Genomic DNA, 20135 nt, shown 5'->3' on the forward strand with positions numbered 1-20135 from the left:
AGGTCAACTCTCACTCCCAGGCTCTGACCACAGACTATAACTTACTTATTGGCAGCAGCTAGCATTAAAAATATTTAGAAATCCTAAACCAGTCTCCCACAAAGGGAAAAAAAAAGCAAGCAGGGACACTGTCCACGACCCCATTTCCCTGGACTGGTTTATTTTCAAAGACTCTCTGGGAGCCAGAACTATATGAGAAGTAGCCTATAGGTCATGAGGACAGGGCATTAGTTAACTGGAATGTTTCCTTTTCCAGAACACTGTCCCCAACACACTGACCTCCTACAGTCCTTCACAGTTAATATAGCATTAAAACAGCCAAAGGCATTTCATTAAAAAGATAAAATGAAGAGCGAAAAAACAGGGGCGCTCCAGGAGTAAAACGATAGCTAAGGAAGTGACTTGAATACTTTGAAATACGTTCAGTAGCTGCTTGATTACTTTGCTGTGCTAGTTATTTCATGCATTTTATTTTTTGGTTAAGGACCAGAAACAGCTTTATTATATGCCTGACAGAGCAGAGCAGAGCCATGTACAGATATTCACCCCGCAAAAGTCTTGCCCAATTCATTGGCGTAGACTCGGTCCCATCACTTTCACTGACGAATGAATATGACACCGATTCGATAGCATGTCGTTATACTGGTAGCTTTCTTGTTATCCCGGCTCTGTGGAACTATAGGGTTTCTCAGGCTGAAAATCCAGAACTCTTCATACTTCCAGCGGATTACAGGAACGGGCCGGTCCGTTCATGAGTCAAATTTAGGACGTCTTCACAGGAACTAACCATTCGACACAAATGGCTAGGCAGGTTAGATCACACACACAATATCAAAGCTGTAAGCAACCTAACAAACCTAATGATGGTATTCAGATGCAAAGCCTGCTTCCACCACCCACCCACACACAGCCAGCTCAGCGTCGTTAATGAAAGATTTGCAGCTTTCTGGGCTCGGAAAGGCTGCTTGCTCAGTCCTGTTCCAGGGCTTTACACTGCCCTTGACTGAAGAGAATAAAATAAATGCAGGGATGGTCTGATGTGTCTCTCTAGAAGAGTTTATACTAATACTACAGGTGGCCATTGCGATCAGTGTGTTAGCTGCATAAGAACCATGGACGTCACTGGAGAGGACAGACTGACCCAGAAAAACAGAGGGATTCTCCAAGGCGTTTCTGAAACCGATGGCTTTGATACTGCAGCACATTCATCCTCTTACCAAGCTGAATGTACACCGAGCATCAAAAGAAACTTACCACTATTAGAACACATTTATTTTCGAAAATCTAAAAATATAATATAAATGATTGGGCATTGAAAAAATGCTTTTGGTTTCTTTTTAAATCACTCGATCACTCATCCTTGACCATGACATGCTTGAGTGACTATGATTGAAGCATATGCACTTAATCACCTAATTAGTGAGACAGTTGATTGGACACTGGATATGGAGTGATTTCAGCTGTTGAATTGCAAGCTTGAATAAAAGCAATAAAGAAAATCACAGAAAAAAACAATATGCCACGTCTGTCAAGAGAGCAGCGCCTTCGTGCAATCGGCATGTTGGAGGCTGGACTAGGGCAGCGTACTGTGGCTCGCTGTCTTGGGTTCTCACAGCCACCTGCTCCAAAACAGAGTTTGTCATTTTTTGATCACATATAGTCAATTTTATCCAAATATAAGTGATAAGCTTCTTTTGATGCTCAAATATAAGTGATATGTTTCTTTTGATGCTAAGTATATATGGACAGTTCACTATAGAAACACCAACCGGACAGATACTGCAGTCCCTTGCTTCAGACTTACCCACCACTCCCGGTAGAAAACAGATGTTCATTTTTAAAAGAACATTGACGTATCCAGGGGCACATTTAGAAAATGAGGTTTTAAATAAAAATAGCCTGACTGAATAAATTAATTTTATATATATTTATATATATATATATATATATATATATATATATATATATTAATTATACACATACATACATACATACATACATACATATCCACATTTTCTGGTTTTATTTATTTTTTATTTCTTTATTCAGTCAGGCTATTTTGATATGTGTATCAAAAGAGGCCGAGATTGTGTTGGCATCGAAAAGGCACATGAGCTCTGACGATAACCAGATCACCACAAACAGCCTGTCCAAAGTGAGCAGTAGCAGGGATTCCTGGGATTGTTGAGCAGTGAAAGCAGTGCCATTGAGAAGCCTGTAGCAGGGACACGTGTTCTCCCAACAGGGGTGTAGAGTTCGGGGTGGTGGGTGTGCGGGGACCACCCATTGCACACAGCGCCCCGCACGACCAGTGATTGATGGCAATTCAATAGCTCTTATCTCCTGCGTCTCCTTATATTCTCTCTCACCCTCTCCGCTCATCCTCTACTGGCCGACTTGATCACTCTCCTTCCTCCCTCGCCACCCCCCCCCCCCCCCCCGCGGTGGAAGCAGCTAGCGATCCTCAGGACTGATCAGTCTTTCACTGTTTTCCACCGTCTTCTCAAAACCCACTTATTCAAAAAGAGCAAGAGAGAGATCCGGGGGAGATTTAGTTAAACCAAATAAAGCTCACAATTCTGTAGGTATGTCCCAAGACTTACCAATTTCCTATTGCAATATTGCATAGTAACTCACATACAAAAAATAAGATTCTAAAATAAGACAACAGTAATAAAAAAAAAAGACTTAAAATCACTGAAACCGTTAAAAAAAAGCGATTGAGAGATTACTAATATAGAGTCTTTAGGAACTGGAGGGGGGATACTAACATAGTAATTATAACAAAATTAATTCAGTAGAGAATTCAGATTGAAAACAATAACTGTAAAACTATACAGAAAATCAGGTAAATCAGTGAGTCAGTGCTACGTGTGCAATGGGATATTGTTCTAGTGTTTACGTATAAGGTGTGCCCTCCTGTCTTTGAAAGCGCGCTGTGTTACTGCAGGAAGGGAAAGTGAGCACATAACCTCACAGTAACATACGTCTGACTAAGACATTAAACCTTCTTACAGCATCCTCATCAGTCCCTGGCCCGGAGGCCTCTTCTCTTCAACAGTCTTAGTCATATCATTATTCCACCACAAAAAAGACCAGGCGTCTCATGTTAACACTACACCCTTCTGTCTGGGGTTTATTTCAGCCCTGTAACATACACAACCATATAGCGTTTTAAAAGGGAGGCACCATAATCAAAAGCTTGCCTCATATAATTATTTATACAAGAAAGTACGCTTCTAGATCATACCGTACTTAGAAAAAGGCGCCCATAAATAGGAACTGTTCTTTTTTTCTGTTTATTTCCTTGTGTAAACCAGCGACTGTCGTCTAAACGAACAGTATGCAGTACTGGAAACCAGAGACGGATGAGTCCTGGGGTACAGCAGTAAAGAGGTAACCAGGAATCCCCGGCCTTCCCAGCTGAACCAATCAGAGTCCCGTTCCAGTGGGGTGCAGTCAAGCGACTGTAGTTCATTCCCAGAGGGTTCCATTTCAAAATTACCTAAACAGGGGCATAAGCCTGATCTTTCACAAACCATATTCCACTGTCTTAATGAGCGTCTAAAACCCCCCTCGTGAAGTAGGGCTCTAGTGTATGGATCGAAACATGGACTGATGGTCACACAATAACTCAGACATGACTGTTCGATGTATGGCAACAGTGCAAATGCATACATGCCAACAGTCCCTATATGGTCGGGACAGGCCCGATTTGCTAGCAAATGTCCCGCGTCCCGATGAATAGGAAGAAAGTCCCGATATTTAACCATAGAAAAAAATTCATTTATTTAGCACAGTAGAGTTAATGAAAACCACACGCTGTGCTCTTCGTGCGGCTGACACATCTGCTGATCACTAACTTATACAAAGGTAAGAACGCTTCATTATGTCTATTTTTACTGTCATGATGGTCGAGTCATGTTGAGTTGGGGGGGATAAGTCTTATATGATGAGTGATTTTTTTTTTTAGTATGATTTCTCCCATGTGTATGACAGACACACACACACACACACACACACACACACACACCCGGAGATGAGTGTCCCGCTGAACAGTTTCCAAATGTTGGCAAGTATGCAAGTGAGCTTGTTTAGTGTTATTGAACTTCAGGGAGCAGCAGTGGTATTAAGTGGTATTGGTACATGGAAATCAGGGATGGAAATTTGCAGCCAAGTCAGTTCCTTGTGAGACCATCAGTATTTTGTGCAGTCTTGAGATACGGAAGCACCTGCCAACCCAGCTGTGCAGGGCAGAAGCATGCAATGTAGATGCCTGCTTTGAAATCAAACCCTCTCGTGAGTAAAAAACAAAACCAGGATTCCCTCAAGAACTCCTAGACTGCACAAAAGATAGCAAACCCTTAAGACGTGCGTCACACCGACACGCGAGAGGACAGAACTCTTTCTGTGCAAATACAGCAGACACACTCCACAAGGCACAGCCATACATCACACAGCCTGCCCGAGAGCCTCCTCTTAAGAACAGCAGGCAGAAAGGCCCCACACACAGACAAACACTGCTCTGTCCTTAAGGCACTAATTGGGAGCGTGGAGTAAATAACCTGAGTAACTACCCCAGAGCAGGGCTGTTGGGTTATAAATATTTAGACATACTTGCTTTATGAGTCTCCTCCAAGGTCGTACTGTACTGCAGATCAAAAAACTGCAGCTGTCAACTCAGACAGACAGAAAGATTCTGCTTCACCGGCAAGTCTTCCGATCCGACTTGCAAAGAACACTTTTCGGCAGGGAAGGTTGAGGTCAATTCCTTTTTTTTCAATTCCAATGCCAATTCCTTTTTAAAATCAATTCCCAATTCCAATTCATTCAAAGGAATTGCAATTAGAGTTGCTATTTTGTAATCATCATAATTGTTGTGATTGTTCAGCTGCTTTCATTTGAAGTTGATTTGACTTAACATGAGTGACTTCAAAAGTCATTTGTTGCCACTGTGAGAAGCTCATTTTAAGAGAATACTGCTAATTCCAATTTTGATCAGTGATTTTGTAAATTTCACGATTCAATAATTCCTAGTTAGGTCACTGAGTCGGCGTATTTACTAAACTAAAGGGGATTCAGCAATGGTGTCTGCCAAGACTGGTAATAGAGCGTGCAGTAGTTGTGCGTGATCAGGTCTAGACTAGGTCTAGTCTAGCAGCAGGGAGCCCACCACAATATACACTTCACACACAAAGCGATAGGCTTGGCATTTAGGTCAGTTCCAGCAGCTAAAACACACAACAAGAATGAGCCACAAAGGGATTAAAGCAAGTTTACACACCCTGCAAAGACAGAAAACAAACAGAGGAAACGCAATCGTTATCAAGCGTCAAATCAGCTTTGAATATGGTTTCCAAAACACTGTAAAATGAGACGAATAAAATAAATCTAAGAGAAGCCTTTTTGAATCCAGACCTTTTTAACGACAATTACTTGCACGTCAAATGATCTCCCCCAAATCAACAGAAAAATATGAATCTATAAAAAAAAAAAAAAACCAACAACAACACAGATAGATGGGTTTATCAGACACAAAATAAACAGAACAGATAACGGATAAAACAGATGACAAAGAGAGGAAAACAGAAGAGACGGATGATGCACACAACAGATCATAGGTGGTACTGATGGGCTGTATTAATGCTCAGCACTCATCTTCTACCTGGACTCTACTGTACACACAGGCACAAGGGCTGCTTCTCTTGGTTACAGCACATGCCGGCGCTGTAAAGAATAGAAAAAACAGGCAGGCGGACAACTAATCATTTCTCCATCTGCCTTGAATCACAATCAATCAGCGTGGGCCAGACAAAGACAAGAGACCCACGTCTGAAACTGGGAACGAATCAGATTGATTTCCCAGGCGCTGCACAGGTCAAGCCAGCGGGAGAGGGGGTTTAAACCTGTAACTTTTACATTCGTTCACATCCCAACTGGCAGCAGAGCCTCTGCATGCATGGGTCATGATGTAACAGCATGGAGGAAACTGGAGCTGAAGACATTCCCGAGAGACCCCCTAAATCCCACATGTGTTTCACTGTTCAAGGCAGACCCCAATGTCAAAGATTTCACAAGATCCATTTCAGTCAACTCTGTCAACAGTTATAATATATTAAGTGAAATTAACATAAATGGCCTTGTTTTTAAATACGGCCTGTTACAAATATACATTTTCACTGTGTAATGATTTGCTTTGTTTCCACTAAATTTATCTTCCAACAACATATGGTGGCAATTAGCAGAAAAGCAAAGTACAAAATGAAAATGCCTTAGGACTTATTTAACATGAGTATTAGGTGTTCCTTGTCACAAATCCAACGTTTTAGCTTTACTTCCTGAATTGCAAAACACAGGGAATTGTAAATAACCTCCGCTGCTGTAGGAGCTTCTAGAAGCTTCACCTGGTCCCATTCAAAAAGCATCAGCCATTGTCTGACATTCTACAGTCATTCAAAGCAGATGCTATTGATGGACCAAGGACTGTAACTGCACAAGCATGTACTGTACCAATACAGCAGATTAATCTCTTTCTGAAAGCGAATGCAATTGGACAGGTGTGTTTGCTTTCCTTTTCCCTGGTGATGCTAACATTGTCTTGTCTATAAAACAGTATGCACGTCAGTTTATTGTGTGGACACACAATGCTTTAAAAGAGGTGCACCAAAAATGATAAATAAATAAAACCAAGCAGAAAAGCCGTCCTCGACATGCACACCCCCACAAAAGCAACTCTTTTGTGGCCGTGATAAGATCAGACTCTGTCGTTCGTTTAAATCTAAAGGCATGGTCGAGCAAACTGGTCCCTTCCTAAATCCAGAGTCTCAATTCTTGCTCTGGATGATGCACATTTTCAGCTTGTTTTGCAGCTTCCTACAAACCAGCGATTCCTGTCAAGCACTTTAAGAGTTTCTATGATTCTAAAAGAACAAAAAGAATGAAGGGATTTTACACACACAAAAAAAAGCTTCCAGTTCTGATTGTCATTAGTTTGTTCATATTAATTGAACTTGCAACTCACCAGTATATAAGTGTGTGTATATATAAGTTCTGGTTTTCTTTGAAAAGCATCACCAATATAGCATTTTCAGCATTTGTATTCGCAGATACAATGTTGAGGTGAGAGTATCTCATTGTATTTAAATTAACCCTTAAGCTAGGGTTGAAATAGTTTACAGATGTTTTGCCAGAGTAAAGCCTGCTGAAGCCCCAGGCAACAGCTAGGGAAGCTGTAAGACATAGCCCCATTACTCAAAAGTAACATGTAAGACTGTTCAGTTAACTTGTGCCCCTATAAAGGGATTCCCCCAGGGGTGAAGTGTACAAGGTTCCTAATGGGGATAATACATGTCTCAGTCAGTGCCTGCAGGGAACACCAACATTAACATGGGTGTAGATTTAACCCTTTCATGCTGGATACCTAGAGAGCAGTATATGAGATCTGGCAGTCAGGCTACACTACATTTCAGGGGTATTCAACAGGGGATCAAAGCGGCACAGGATAGATAGACACGGGCTGGTGAAACCTGGCAACACATCCCTGCCAAAATATCGGAACTCTCATGGAAAAAGTGAGCAAACCCAACAAGCACAAGGAGATAAGATCAGAACTATTGCTCCCCACACCCCTCCCCCTGCAGGTGGGCATTCCTTCAACAAGGCTCCTCCTGTCCTATCAGCACAGCAGGTTCTCGGAAGCAATGCATTCCATTGCGGGGTGCCACACTGCAGTGCAGGTCCACTCGAGCAGAGACTGGAGGGACTCGGATACACTAGCCTAGTTGGACAGGCAAGGAACTGGCACACGCAAACACACGCGCAATGCATCTGAAATGGTCTAGGGTTCGAGGTTTAACCAAGCAGGAATTGAAATGGAAAGTAGGAAAGCAGTATAAAAAAACAACAGTGAAAAAAAAAAAAAACCTGTAGATCAAATAAAATCAAATACAAATCTGGCTCCCTGATCTGTCTATGTTCTTTTCTCAGTGCCAGAGGCAGCGACTACATCATGCACACAAACATTTATAAATTCCATCCAACACTGGAAAGTTACTTTTAACTTTTTTTTAAACTCAATTTCCAAAACAGTTTCCAACTTTAACACATCGGCCACTCAGGAAGGGTAGAAATCTCACGCCCAAATGTCTCACGCATTGGCCTTCTATTTCCAGCTCTGTGAGATATACTGTCTTTTCCCTACACATACAGTACAAAGCAGCTGTACCAAGGCTTTTTTTCATGTTAGTCCATCTGTTCTGAAGAGGAGTTCATCTTGTAAAATGTGTTGCGTCAATGGCTAACAGTTTGAGGTTGTATTTGTTTTGTTGCAACATTTCAATAAAAACATGCCCAGCTAGGGAAGGGGGGGGGGGGGGGGCAGGGGAATCTCACCGCAAGGTCCAGACAGTCAGTGGTCCCACAACCCTCTCAGCCCAAACTATTTTTCCACTCCAGACGTCAACAGTTGGCAAACAACTGCTGGTCTCATTCTGTAAAAATTCCTCTCTGGTGACACGCTGCCTGAAGTCACTGCATTTCCACTCATGATCATACTTTCAAAAGCCCCCGCCACCCCCACTTTTTAGCTGTATTGCTAGGCAACATTGCAACCAATAGGTAAGAACCACATTGAAAAGGAAGAAAAAAAAATAAACAATGGGGAAGACGACTTCAATCCAAATTCTATAACGTGTATCCAAGTATGCTCTGGTTTCTATTCGACTTTATCAAGCAAAATGAGTTAATTCTATAGGGTGATGCAAAACTTTTGCCTGCCTGCCCAGAATGCCTGAGTCACAACTTACAACCACACAGAGGATGATGATAGCATTAGAGTTTTAACACACGCAAAACAGCCACCACAGAGACACAGCAGCCCCAAGCTGTATATATCGTAACTATAGCAACACAAGATGAAACGGTAGAGGTCATCACTGGAAGAACAAAGCTTCACATGAATCTGCAAGCGTTGGTTACAATCCCTTTCCTGTGGTACTGTGCTGGCTCAGACTCGCCCAGCATTCACATGTGTTTAAGCAGAGGGGGGTGTGATTAGATCTCTGGAATCGGAGTGCTACACTAAATGGAGTGGACGTACAGCACGGCAATTACAGGCAGCCCATGAGGCTTCTGAACTTTGGACGGTACCCAACATACACTGTATACTGTGGAACGTGGCAGCACTAAAAGCTCTGGTAGTTTTATAAAATAGAAGTCAGGCCCGTCTCACAAACTCCAATATCATCTTCACAGCAAGAAAAATATGAGCCTGCTTCTCAGAAAGATTACAAGCTGCTTTAGATTGAGCTAGGCTGTGGCCAGATTTATGAAGATCTTTACTCAAAGTGACCTTCGTAACATATTGGAGAATGCAGGAAGTCAAAAGGTTCATTTCAGAACTCAAAGTGAGTCATTGGTTACCACTTGTAAAATGACCTTTCATGTACAGTGACCTCAAAGCTCTCTTCTTGTCTTTATATGGGGACATAGGGAAGACACAAGTGCATGATAGCCTTATTCCCCCCATGTGAAAAGCAATATTTCATGCATGAAAGGATTAAGTACCAGTGCTAATTTTGTAACATACTGTAATCATTTAGTTTTCATTAATATATATGAACGACATGGTCAACCCTAATCAATGGCCTTCATTTACCATTGTTAAGCACTGCCAGGTGACTCCTGGTAAATCATGCCAAACTAGGTCTCCTGGAAGCAGGTTTCAAGCCATTGTCCCTGAAACAGTGGCTTTGTGTTCCTTCAGTTTAATGATACCGTGTATCATGCCAAAGCAATGTTCTGCGTCACCGAGTGCAGGACTGCTGGGGGAAGCAGTACAACCCTAATTCAGTTACTGTACAGTACAAGCAGCCCCCTTGGCTGCAAGTGTAAATTACTTTGTTTTCCTTGGGAATCCCTTCAACTTGTGGCCAAGTATCAGTTTCCTGCAGTCAGAATAATCTTCTGAAAACAAGCCAAAAGTTACAACAAAAACCACCAAACAACCACTGTGAGCAATTTAAAAATCTGAAGTGTGCACATACTTCAGTAGACCACAAACCTGTCATTTTTACAGCTGAACATACATCTTTAACCGTCACTATAATAAAAGATCCATTTTTTTTTACTGCTAAACAATTGTCCTGTCTCTGTCGTTGAAACATTGGAGAAAAGTCACTGATACGCTTTCTAGATCAGCCTGATTTAGTACTGAAGAACACTGTAAACTAAACTGTAAAACAGCCCAGCATGCATTTCCTAACTGAACCAGATTTACGATGAGCACATCTCAAAACCAACACTGATTATAAATGGCAGGATTTCCTCGGACAGCCTGGATTGCAGGGGTCATGGCCTCCTGTAAGGAGGGGGCCCATCAGATCTGTAAGAGATAAAGCAAATCCATGCCACACAATTAAAGTCCCTGTTAGAAAGCACCATTTACTTTACTTAAGCATCAGTATTAAAGGAACTAGGACCCAGATAACTCTGTACCGTAAGCTGGTCTCCATTCTTTTTGAGTGAAATATTTTCAATGGGGTCACTGCACACAGTAGCTCATTCTTATAAAACAGTAGAAGCTTCCAGAAAAAGGATGCATGTGTGTGGGGGGGGGGGGGGGGAATTAATGCGACGGCAATGAAACAGATCTTTCAACAGCTTCCGAACAGGAATGCAACTGCTTTGCGGAGTGGAAATTATAGTAGGGAATACACAGAGTTTATAGAAAAATAACTAGACCTGCAATGGAATTGTGCTAAAGAGCGTCAGGACCCTGAAAAAAGCAGAGCAAGAATGAGCAATAATCCTCATCATCCACCCAGAGGAGGCTGGAAAAGGAAGTTAAGAGACTGGGTTTTCGATTAGCGATGGGGAGCGGAGGTTAGCAGCGATGCACTGCCAGAATAGGAGCACTGCCAAATCGAAGGGTGCCGTCGCTGCCACCGATCAATCAGCATCCAATCAAGGAACGCAGTCCATTAGGACAATTCAATAGCCTTTATTTCACTGTGGTGCGGCTGCCAAAATCTGCCTGTTATTCCTTCCACAGCCTTCATTGTGAAGAAATATAAATCTCAGCAAGCCAACCTTGGCTGGCAAAGCCATTATCAGCAGCTCGCATTGCTTCAATCAGGAGTTCAATCCGGAGCCCAAACAAAATGATTGATTAGGTTTGGCCGCATACTGTAGCACATGCTTTTACTTAAAAGCCAAATAAAAAGATTAGCTGATATTCAAAACAGAAATCTTTCTAATATACTGGCATAAATGCAGTAGGAATTGGAGTTGCTAGGAAAAACTCCACAGAGCAGATGCAGCTGTTCATTACCCAAATTAACCCAAATTAACCCTATAGCTCTGCTATGCAGGTTAAACTAAACAAACAAAAAAAAAAACACACCATCTTCACCAGTAGACACCTGCCTATCTACGATGAGAGCACATTTACTCAATAGCAACTTAGCAAGGTATGAAAAGATTGTGACTGTGGTTTAAAAACTGCAAACTCTAATTAATAGTTGGATACCATGGATTAAAGGGAGATCAGTTATGCTATTGAGTCAACGAGACTGGTGAGAAGGAGTAGCAAAAGCAACCATACAGCACTGTTTGTGAATAATGAATAAATGGAGTACTGTATGATCTGAAAACAGCCTGCCCAGAGAGGTCCACAGTGAGCCAACATCCCAAAGTACAACCCATAGGAAATGCTCTATTTCCACAATCTGTGTGAACACACAATATGGTACACGCAAAATACAACACGCTCAGATCCCCACGTGTATCACACAACACTAAATCTTTAACTCAGAAACAAAGACACGCGTCAGACAGCCCCTAGCCCACTGTCTGAAGACAGTCACTCAAAACCAGATTCTTATTCTTGGGCCTTTTGTATTACTGTTGCCGTGTTTGCATGTTTATTTATCCTGTGTGTCATAAATCAAGTTCAAGTGAAGTTCGCGCTTACTGAAGTTATGTGTGATTAATTGTCAACATACAAGATTTACAAGGAAGGTATTTTTGGTGATCAGCTGAATACATCAAATTGTGATCAAATGTATTTGATTTATGTATGTATGTATTACATTCCCCATACAATATGGGACTATTTGTCAACAACTAACTCTCAAATTAATATTACATAAAAAACAACAATAAAAAAGTGCATTCCTACTGTGTGATCCGCTAAAACCCAAGCATGCAGACATGCAGTTAAAGGGACTGTGCAGAATTAACACCAACACTGTCTTAGTCTGTTCATCAAGTCGGAGGTCACACAGCGTGGTATCAACCAATCAGAATACATTTGGTTTCCAGACGTATGCGTTACAGCCAATCATATCCGTGCTATACGTCACATGGGATCCTCGGCCACGTCAACAGTCTAAAAGACGTTCCTGAAAAGGTCTTTAGTTTACCAGCTTTTTGGACTTTGGAAGAGCCTGCATCACCTAAATGTCACTGCAGTATGAGCAAAGCAGGCACTTGCAAATCCAATTACTCCGCACTGCGCTCTAATGAAAGCAGTGCTGTCAAGGCTGTACTATACACATGTCCCTCCTCTGCAGTAGCGTGTTATTCTCAGAGTACACCAGCGAGACACAGCTCCCCGCTGTCCTGGAACGCAGACCCCCCCCCCCCCCCCCCCCCCCCCCCCCCCTCGGTTTCCCTGCAGCTGCGCTTCGTTTGCGGTCTGGAACAGGAAACCAGCAGGCCTGGCTGTTCTCTGGAGGTTTCTCTCATCCCAGTGTCAGACCTGGGGGATGCTGCAGCACCCCCCCCCCCCCTCCCCCTCCCCCTCACACAAACACTGACGCACCCTGTCTAGAACACCTGATAAACACTACCGATGTCTGTTTCATTCCCAGACGTTTTGTATTCTTATTCTTGTTTGTATTACAATTGCTGTGTTTACACGTTTATTTATCCTGTGTCATAAATTAAGTGAAGTTCGTGCTTACTGAAGTTATGATTAATCACTGTGTGATTTTGCCAGGACTTACATTCCCCCCCCCCCCCCCCCCCCAAGTTACCAAACCACTTACATTTATGTCATAGAGCATAACAATAGAGCTGCATGCGTGTGCGTGTGCACAAGTTTGTTATTTTCTTAAATCCGACACACTGTAGGCTCCGTTTTTTTTTTTTTTTAATTAAACTCAACAAGACTCAAGTGGTCTTATTCCTCAAAAAATATCCTTCCGGTCCCTGCTGATCCACCCCCTTGTACTACTACAGATAGTGAAAGCATGCTGGTTAAATGCACACTTAATGATCGTCTATTTAGGAAGCTGGATGGTGCTGCAAAGGAAAGGTTGCTTCAGGACACTGCTTGGCAATACAGTATGAAAGTGTCTCTACGGGAACGCAATGACATGAATACTCATTCACATCCCACACAGGACAGTGTCATAAGAGCTGATCCAACCCTCATGTGAACACACACACACACACACACACACACATCATAAGAATGCTGCTTCACATAGCTAACATCATAGACTTCTTGGCTGTTCAGAATGATATGTCTTGTTTGTCAATGTACAAGACTTACAAGGAAGGTATTTTTGGTGATCAGCTGAATACATCAAATTGTGATCAAATGTATTTGATTTATGTATGTATGTATTACATTCCCCATACAATATGGGACTATTTGTCAACAACTAACTCTCAAATTAATATTACATAAAAAACAATAAAAAAGTGCATTCCTACTGTGTGATCCGCTAAAACCCAAGCATGCAGACATGCAGTTAAAGGGACTATGCAGAATTAACACCAACACTGTCTTAGTCTGTTCATCAAGTCGGAGGTCACACAGCGTGGTATCAACCAATCAGAATACATTTGGTTTCCAGATGTATGCGTTACAGCCAATCGTATCCGTGCTATACGTCACATGGGATCCTCGGCCACGTCAACAGTCTAAAAGACGTTCCTGAAAAGGTCTTTAGTTTAGCAGCTTTTTGGACTTTGAAAGAGCCTGCATCACCAAGAAAAGAAAAATGAACAGATTAAAAATAAAAAAATAAAAATCAGCATTTCCAATTCTTTTGGAAGGTTTAACTGAACAATTCCGATTGGGCTTCCAGTGAAAGATTTCCGGCACCATCCAGCTTTCTAACTCGAATCCGAAACATTCCTGATGAGGATCCAACCCACCCCCCGGATTATTCAACTGGGAACTGAAAGCCTTCTCAGGCCAGACTCAATACAGGAGACTGATGGAAACAGTCAACCAAGCCAAAAAGAAGACAGATCTAACATACAAACAACTCCATTAGCTGGGCTCCTACACGCAACAGTGCAATCGCCAGACAGATGAGCTACACTGCAGGGGAGACCACAAGGAATTCGGGTTTAGAAAGCTGTGTTTCCATTGGAAGCAACTTCTTTTGTTATGTTTTACAGAATAAAGACTACTGTCCCAATGTGGCTTTGACCCATTTGTATATTGGACAACTTCCATACATGGTATGATTGGAGTGTGCATGCTGCTGGAATCAACTGCCAGCTCTCCTGCTGAACCAGGCTGCAGTTTATGATACCATTGTGCAAAACAATGCTTTAATCCTCCTTCCTACAGAGCCAAGGGCGACAAGAGAGTTCATTGTATTAAATCAATAGAAAAAGCTAACTAAAATGAAGCAACAATTGAAGGAATTTTGAGAATGAAGCTGAATTGACTGGTAGGATGCAGCATTGCTGTGAACATCCAACTAATTTGCAGAAAATGAAAATTTCTTCACGTGGGTTCAGAGCATTCCAATGAACACCGCCCTATAAAGCACCTATAATCGGCCCATGTTTTCTGTCCGTCACATTGGACTTGGCCCAACAAGACCCTTTGATCCAGGCTGCAGGCTGGAGAGGTGATCAGGTGATCAAGTAATGGGGGGGGGGGGGGGGGCTACCTGCTTCCTGTCCACATAATACTGCCCTTTCACACATTCACAAGGAGCTTTTATTCGAGCAGTGGCAGGAAAACAAAATATTTCTCCAAATAAAACAACAGCTAAAGTTGGTATCCATGCAAGGACATCACTGCTAAAACAGTCAGCGCCTGTGGCTGTGTGATCGAGCCAGAGGCATGGAATTTTAAAACAGTGAAGGAATGCTGTGTTTTTTTTTTTTTTTGGGGGGGGGGGTTTGGGGTGCATTTTTTTTTTTTTTAACTAGCTTGCTGCAGACCGAGTCTGATTTATTTCATTTTTATATTTTTATTTTAAACCTATATTACATGGGGACCTTGTGATCAAACTCTTACAGATTGTGCTCACATTCATCTCCCTGTACTGTATCCCCTCCTCCACAGGGCTGCACAGATTCCAGTACAGCAGCTGGAAGCTCTACAATAACCACCCACCCTGGACCGGACCAGACTGGAGCTACTACTGCTTTACACAGGACAGCAAAGCTAACGTTCTAGTGCAGACTGGCTGTGGTTTTCATTTTTAAACCATTTTAAATGTTGCATTCCTACCAGAATACCATATCCAGCACAGGTTCTGCTTTTACTGGGATTTCTTAAGGCTGCTCAGAGGCGGAGAGTCTTCTTGACTTTGTGATGTTTAAACACTGAGGCAGCTGAAATGCGGTAGACTTTACTACATTGGGAAACTCAACAGTAGCTGCATGAGCTGCTAGTGAAAGGGATACTGTAAGATAATTTGCAACAATTTTTAAAACAGAACAAAACACTCAGTGGTTATTATATGTTCTATAACAATTTAATTAAAGTAATGCCGTTATTTTTTTACGGGCAAATCTATCTCTTAAAGTAGCTGTCTGGCACAGAAGACATTCTGATAAGTTTCACCTAAGAGAGTGTGTCTGTGCCAAGCAAAGAGTCTAGTAGCTTTTGTTTCCAATGCCTCTGGACTGGGAGGTGGCAGGCTGGGTCTAATCCCAGTCAAACCCTGCCCAAGCCTACAGGGCCATCTTTATCAACGTTACACTTTTGAACGAGTACAGCTTTCGACTCATTAATAAATCTCTTTGATAATAAGGCCGCCTCCAATGTATTTCCAGTCGTTGGGGAATAAATAGATGCTAGAATTATTTTTAATTAACGCAATATTAGTATGCAGAGTTGGGCAGGAATAAGTACTGGCTAGTTGCCTGGGATCAAAGTAATTAACATGACATGTAGAAACAATACTCAAGTGAACTGGACCAGTTTTTCAGCCCATTTTCAAATCCCCCTGCCTGGTGTTTAACACAAGACAAGTGTGTTTGTTTAGTGGGTCAGTGCCTGGTCTGTGTAGCAGGTCAGCGCTCCACAGATTCCAGGATTTGGCAGCGCGGCCAGGCACCTGAACACAGCCCAAAACTTACAACAATTTCCATTGATGCAGAGGCAGGTGTTCCAGGTTCTGCCAAGGCCTGGCACCGAAATCATAAATAGTTCTTCAGGAGGAATAAAAATATAAAATCCCTGGGCAAGAAAACAGAGGGCATCCCTCGCAATGCTGAATCCACCATCCACCCAAAATACAAGATTTCAACCAGCCAAGACCCACATGTGGACACATCGATTTATTGCATAGGAGGCGGTGTGGTCCAGTGGTTAAAGAAAAGGGTTTGTAACCAGGAGGTCCCCGGTTCAAATCCCACCTCAGCTACTGACTCATTGTGTGACCCTGAGCAAGTCACTTAACCTCCTTGTGCTCCGTCTTTCGGGTGAGACGTAATTGTAAGTGACTCTGCAGCTGATGCATAGTTCACACACCCTAGTCTCTGTAAGTTGCCTTGGATAAAGGCGTCTGCTAAATAAACAGAGAATAATAATTGCAGATTTACCACTATGCAGAACCCTATAGAATGAACTAATTGTGCTTCATGCAGTCGAATGAACCTGCTGACTAATGTTACATTAACATATTGAATTACATACCGCCACTTTGTAGTTTTCCCATATACTTAACAAAAAACTGTTATAACTGCATTATATAATCTAACATGAAATACTGTACTACTATTATGGCTTCCGGTAGACTTTGTAGTTTGATTAGATGATGTTAAATAAAAGATCTAAATTATGGTGATGCAAAACTTCTGGCCATATCTGTTTATTGTATTTATTTATTTTTTAGGGAGGGATAGTTATTTTGGAAGTGGGTGGGTATAAACAATTCTTGTGATATTGCGGATGAAATGATGTAGCATTATTTGATCTTTCTGTTTTTATTGCAGATCTCCACCCAGGCCCTACCCCCCACTGTTCGCTAGAAAGCGCCTAGAACATGACACCCCCCCCCCCAACCCCCCCATTTTTTGAAGTGCGGGAGAGAGGGCGTCTCATGCAGGCGCAATGCAGAAAGGACACGAAATAGAAAAGGTGCAGGTCATGGAAAGTTTAACTACCAATGCACACTAAAACTTACCATCATCACCTCGCGTCCTGGTGATGGACTGCATGACAGGGGTAACTATGCGGCTGCCCGATCTTCCGCCAGGACCCCTCTCTTTAGACCTCAGATGAGCCTGTGTGTAGACTTTCCTACATTTTTTTAAGTCATCCCCGGCAAGCACTGTGCTGCAACTTAAGCAACTATCAGCATACATTGTATTGCTACAGCTACAAACAGCCGATAGAAAAAGCCAGCATCTCTCTTGGAGCTGGAAGTTTGTAATGACTACGCAGAGTGCTGGTAGTTTCTCTCTTGCGCTGTCGCTGGTGAGTCACCACAACACAGCATAAAACGCGTCCTTGAGGACAGAGCAGTAGAAATACACACAGAATCGAGCTGCTATCCAGTCCAGGGAAACAAATACATAAATAAATACATACGCACTCACACCATACGGCACAGTCACTTAAACTGCCAAGCCATACTGTAATGCATGTCTGTTTCAATGTCATTCACAAAAAATAAACGTTGTATTTCTGTATTTTATTAATGTAACATCACATGCGCAGTCGCATTTCGCATGCTCCTTTTAGTTTGTGTCAACTTAACGACCAACTGAGAAACGCGCACCTGTGCAGGTGATTACAGTATTTCCTGTCACTCCCGCACTGACTGTCTTCGCCTGTTCAGCAGTATCTCGTGAAACACCTTTACCTAACAAGTGTACAGGCTGTACCACAGGAATACGGTACCGAGGGACTTACCTTATAGTAAGCTAGCTGGAGATAGTTATAAGGGACCCTTCTGTTGAAGTCTTGAACGACATCCCCACTGACCAGGTGCACAGACAGCTGTTGCCCGACTTTACTCTCCATGCATTCGTTCAAGCAAGCTGCCCTTTTGAGCACTGCACTGAAGAACGCCAAGTCCGAAAAGGATGCATCAAACGGGTGCTGATCATTGCACCCGAGTCTGCATTGGACCTTGGTCTGCCGGAGCTCGGTGTAGCTTGCGAGGGCTTTCTCCATGTAGCGCACCACATTCTCATAATCGTGTCTATAAAATGCCTCAACGCCGCTTGCGTACAGCAGGTCGTACGGTTCCAAACTTGCCGCGGTTGAGCACAACAAGAGTGTCTGGAGCAATACCGAGATCCCGGCGAAAATCGCAGACTGGGTAAAGTTAAAATCCATCGTTCGCATTAGTTGGTTTGCTGCTACGCGTTCACTCACTCACTCGCTCGCAGTGTGAATGTCACTAAACCCTGTTTTCAATGCGAGCCAGGCTGATCAGCGGAGTCCCGAGTGGGAGATTAGCATGAAGTGAGGAAAACGTGAAACTCAAAACTGACGGGCTGAAACCGGACGGCTACTGCGAGCGGTCAAAAAAAGCATAGGTACAATTGAGTGGCATTAGATTCGAGGTGGAAAGCAGGTTGCTTTCCATTGCAAAACTCCTTGCAGGAATGTGTTGAACGCTTAGTTTTCTGAGAAGGGGGGTTGCTGTTACATTGGGTTAGGTTTAGGGTTGGCAGCAGGCTCCAGAATCTCGGGACACTTTAAGGCAGGTCAGGTTTTTTAACGCACCTCTCTAAACTGCAATGTATTCGACATGTAAAGTGAGTGTGAATTGCTTCAGCAGTTTAGTAAATGTATTTAATTGTTTAATTGTGGTGGCGATTCTATCTGGAGAGCCGCGTAACAACGATTAATCATATTGCTTGCATTTTTTATACAGTAAACAACATCTATCAAAATAGCGCAACACCGTTATTATAGATAACTTTGCACTCGTCTGCACTCTTTCCTTTAACCTTGTGCCAGCAGGTAAAGTTTCTATTTGTTCAGTATGTCTTGCTTCACAAAGTCCCGCCCAGTCAGAGACTCAGAAAGCCAATCAGCTGCTGTATAGGTCTGATTGATGGAAACGATTCTCTCAGGCAGGTGTGTGCTTTGGTGACAAGTAAAACAATTCAATTAATTTAGCGACAGCTCGCACAATTCACACTCAGTATCCTGGGTAGGGCAGGAATAAGCACTCTGGTTGCCTGACATCATCAAGTAATTAACATTGCACGTAGAAACATTACTCTAGTAAAAACTGGAAGTTTCCATCAGTGCAAGACAATAAAAACAAATGTCCAGGCTAAATTACCGCTCAACTGGCTAGTATATTACAATAAAACGATAACTGTGAAAGAAAGCCTCCATCCCTGGGAAGAGGACTTGGCACTGCAGCAGATTAGTCCAGTATTCACACCTTCAAAGAGAGCAATGCAGTCCTGGAGTTACTTGACAAGCCCATTGTGAGGTGCTCAGGGCTACAAAAGCACACAGCACAGTCCGGGCTCACTGTTACAAGGAAAGGGCTGGCGTGGGGGTGCAGTGGATATCTGGAAAAAGAGAGGACGCATTGTAAATCACAGGAGTGACCACCAGCACCACTAGACACTGCTGCCCTGTGGTAATACCTCACAGATCACTGCTGCCCTGTGGTAATACCTCACAGATCAGGGGCGCTGCTGCCCTGTGGTAATACCTCACAGATCAGGGGCGCTACTGCCCTGTGGTAATACCTCACAGATCACTGCTGCCCTGTGGCAATACCTCACAGATCAGGGGCGCTGCTGCCCTGTGGTAATACCTCACAGATCAGGGGCGCTACTGCCCTGTGGTAATACCTCACAGATCACTGCTGCCCTGTGGCAATACCTCACAGATCAGGGGCGCTGCTGCCCTGTGGTAATACCTCACAGATCAGGGGCGCTGCTGCCCT

At 42.9% G+C, this 20135-nt stretch overlaps 1 protein-coding gene across 2 annotated transcripts in view; it reads right to left on the bottom strand.

The window, feature by feature from the left end:
• Positions 1-18961, bottom strand: part of LOC117417318 (prolyl 3-hydroxylase 2-like) — a 44464-nt gene extending 25503 nt beyond the window's left edge. Inside the window, exon 1 of one of the 2 annotated variants that reach the window (XM_034029375.3) lies at positions 18125-18961. In XM_034029375.3, coding sequence (XP_033885266.3) covers positions 18125-18562 — 438 coding nt within the window. In that variant the 5' untranslated portion in view covers positions 18563-18961. Of the gene's footprint in view, positions 1-17393; positions 17490-18124 lie in introns of those variants that run through there. The other variant, XM_059034317.1, reaches the window with a different exon arrangement.
• Between the last annotated feature and the right edge of the window lie 1174 nt (positions 18962-20135).

The sequence above is a fragment of the Acipenser ruthenus genome, chromosome 12, assembly GCF_902713425.1.
Source record: "Acipenser ruthenus chromosome 12, fAciRut3.2 maternal haplotype, whole genome shotgun sequence".
In the NCBI taxonomy this organism is placed as follows: Eukaryota; Metazoa; Chordata; class Actinopteri; order Acipenseriformes; family Acipenseridae; genus Acipenser; species Acipenser ruthenus.